This window comes from Corapipo altera, unplaced genomic scaffold (genome assembly GCF_003945725.1).
Source record: "Corapipo altera isolate COAL_440 unplaced genomic scaffold, ASM394572v1 301, whole genome shotgun sequence".
In the NCBI taxonomy this organism is placed as follows: Eukaryota; Metazoa; Chordata; class Aves; order Passeriformes; family Pipridae; genus Corapipo; species Corapipo altera.
The window spans coordinates 5,911,344-5,913,818 of NW_020884926.1; the positions used below are offsets into that span (position 1 = coordinate 5,911,344).

Genomic DNA, 2,475 nt, shown 5'->3' on the forward strand with positions numbered 1-2,475 from the left:
CCCTCCATGGCCTGGCCCTGTCACCTCTCCATGGCCTGGCCCTGTCACCCCTCCATGGCCTGGCCCTGTCACTCCAGGGATCCCAGAGTCAGCAGGGTCCCCCTCAGAGCACCCCCAGCACCGCCCTGAGCAGGGCAGCGCTGCCCCCTCGCAGGGGTCCCTCAGACACACCATCCCCCACTGGGGTCTGCCTTGCCCCAAATAAGAGGTCCATTCATGCCAGAGCCCCACCTTGTCACCTCATACCTGGGCTCTGGGGCCACCCTGAGGGGGCCATATTGTCCCTTCACGCCGGGGACATCCCCCCTCACCTGGCCCCCACAACCACCCCGTCCCCTCATGCCCATGTCCCCCAAATGGGGGCCCGTGTCCCCTCAGGCCTGGGCCCCCTCCCGAGGTCACTCTGTCCCCTCACACTGGGGACCCCCAAAGGGGCCTCATCCTTCTCTTGCCTTATACCCCCCACACCAAGGCCACCCCAGTTCTTCCCTGTCCCCTCACACCAGGGACCCTCCTGGGGCCACCTCATCCCCTCACACCCAGTGTCCCCCCATTCCCTCCATCCCTCACACTGGGGAGCCTCACAGGGGCCTCGTTCTCTCTTGCCTTACACCCCCTCACCTGAAGGCCACCCTGTCCCCTCATTCCCAGGTCCCCCCAGTTCTTCCCTGTCTCCTCACACTGTAGGGGGGACCCCTACACACACCTGGTATCCCCCCAAGTTTTCCACCCATCCCCTCATACCCAATGTCCCGCCCAGCTCCCCCCTATTCCCTCACACTGGGGACCCCTATGTGGGACCTTGTCCTTCTCCTGCCCCCCACCTGGACCATCCCAGCCCCTCGTTCCCAGGTCCCCCCTGCTCCTCCCTGTCCCCTCACACCAGGGACTCTCCAGGGCCACCCCATCCACTCACACTGGGAACTCTCATGGGGGGCCTCGCCCTCTCTTGCCCTGCTTCTTGGCCACCCCATCCCCTCATTCCTGGGTCCCCCTGGTTCCCATGTCCCCTCCTGCCTGGACTTCACCTGGTTCCTCCTCATCCCCTGTGTCCCCCCCATCCCCTCACATCAGGGACCCTCCCGGGCCACCTCATCCCCTCATACTGGGGACCCCCATGGGAGATTTCATCTGCTCTTGCCCTGCTCCTGCCCCCCACCCGGGCCACTCCATCCCTTCATTGCCAGGTACCCCAGGTTCCCCCTATGCCCTCCCACCCAGACTTCACCTGATTCCTCCCCATCCCCTCAAACCCGGTGTCTGCCCCGTCCTCTCACACCGGGGACCCCCACGGCAGGACCTCACTCTCTCTTGCCCTGCTCCTGCCCCCCATCCCAAACCACCCCATCCCCTCATCCCCGTGTCCCCTTCACACCAGGGACCCTCCTGGGGCCACGCCATCTCCTCACACCCGGTCCCCCTCTGTCCCTTCACACTGGGGACCCCCACGGGGGATCTCGCCGTCTCTTGCCCCCCCCGCCCCCCACCCCAAAGCCACCCCATGCCCGTGCCCCCTCTCGTCCCCGCAGTACCCAGCGGTGCCAGCGCCCTGGCCGCGGCGCGCAGCAGCGCCAGATACTCCGCCAGCCCGGTGAACTCGATGGCGAGCAGCGCTCCCTCTTCGGTGGCCCGGTGGTAGTCCCGGAGCGCGGGCAGCAGCGCGGGCAGCGCGGCGGGCGCGGCAGCCACGCCGGGCGGGGGGCCCGGGGTGAGGCGGAGCGCGTCCAGCAGCGCGGGGCCGTGCGGGGGCAGCGCGCGGGCCCAGGGGAAGACGGAGCGGGCGCGGTGCAGGAAGCACACGCCGTAGCCGAGCCCCACGAGCCGCTCGGCCGAGGCTGCCCCGCGCCGGCCGCTGCTGAAGTTCTCCAGGAAGCGCACGGCCCGCGCCTCCAGCGGCACCTGCGTCCCGCCCGAGGTCACCAGCGCCACGCGCCGCCCGCGCGCCACCTGCGCCGCCGCCCACGCCCGCACCCGGCGCTCGGCCGCCAGCGCCGCCGCGTCCTCCACGTCCTCCTTCTCCCCCTTCTCCTTTCCCGGTTCCGCCATGACCCGCCCGCCGGAAGTGAATCGTTCTCCTTCCTGTCATCACCGGAAGTGTTGCCTTGGCAACGCCGTCGCCGGCAGCCTTCACCCCGGAAGTGTTGCCTTGGCAACGCCGACGCTCTCGGACTTCACCCCGAAAAGCCGGGGAAGACGCTCTCTAGACTTCGTTTTGAGGACGAAAAAGCCAAAAAAACCCACACACGTTTATTGCAGCGCCGGGTGTGTCGGGAAGGATTCCCCAGGACGCACCCCGAATCCCATAGGTTTCATCAATTTAGACAACTTCCTAATTATAGATTCGAGGATTCCCTCGCCTGTCCCACTCCATTTCCCCCCTCGAATTGCTTGTTTTACTCTTGACACGGTTTCCTTCCTTCTGGACCTGGTTCAAGGCCTAAACCCAGTCTTGTCTCGTCTCCTTTTTCGCTTTTA

General features: G+C 66.7%; 1 protein-coding gene across 1 annotated transcript in view; it reads right to left on the minus strand.

Annotated features, from left to right (window-relative positions):
- Positions 1-2,067, minus strand: part of PPCS (phosphopantothenoylcysteine synthetase) — a 4,409-nt gene extending 2,342 nt beyond the window's left edge. The window contains exon 1 of the mRNA XM_027658166.1: positions 1,533-2,067. Within this exon, the coding sequence (XP_027513967.1) occupies positions 1,533-2,046 (514 nt within the window). The 5' untranslated portion in view covers positions 2,047-2,067. The remainder of the gene's footprint in view (positions 1-1,532) is intronic.
- Between the last annotated feature and the right edge of the window lie 408 nt (positions 2,068-2,475).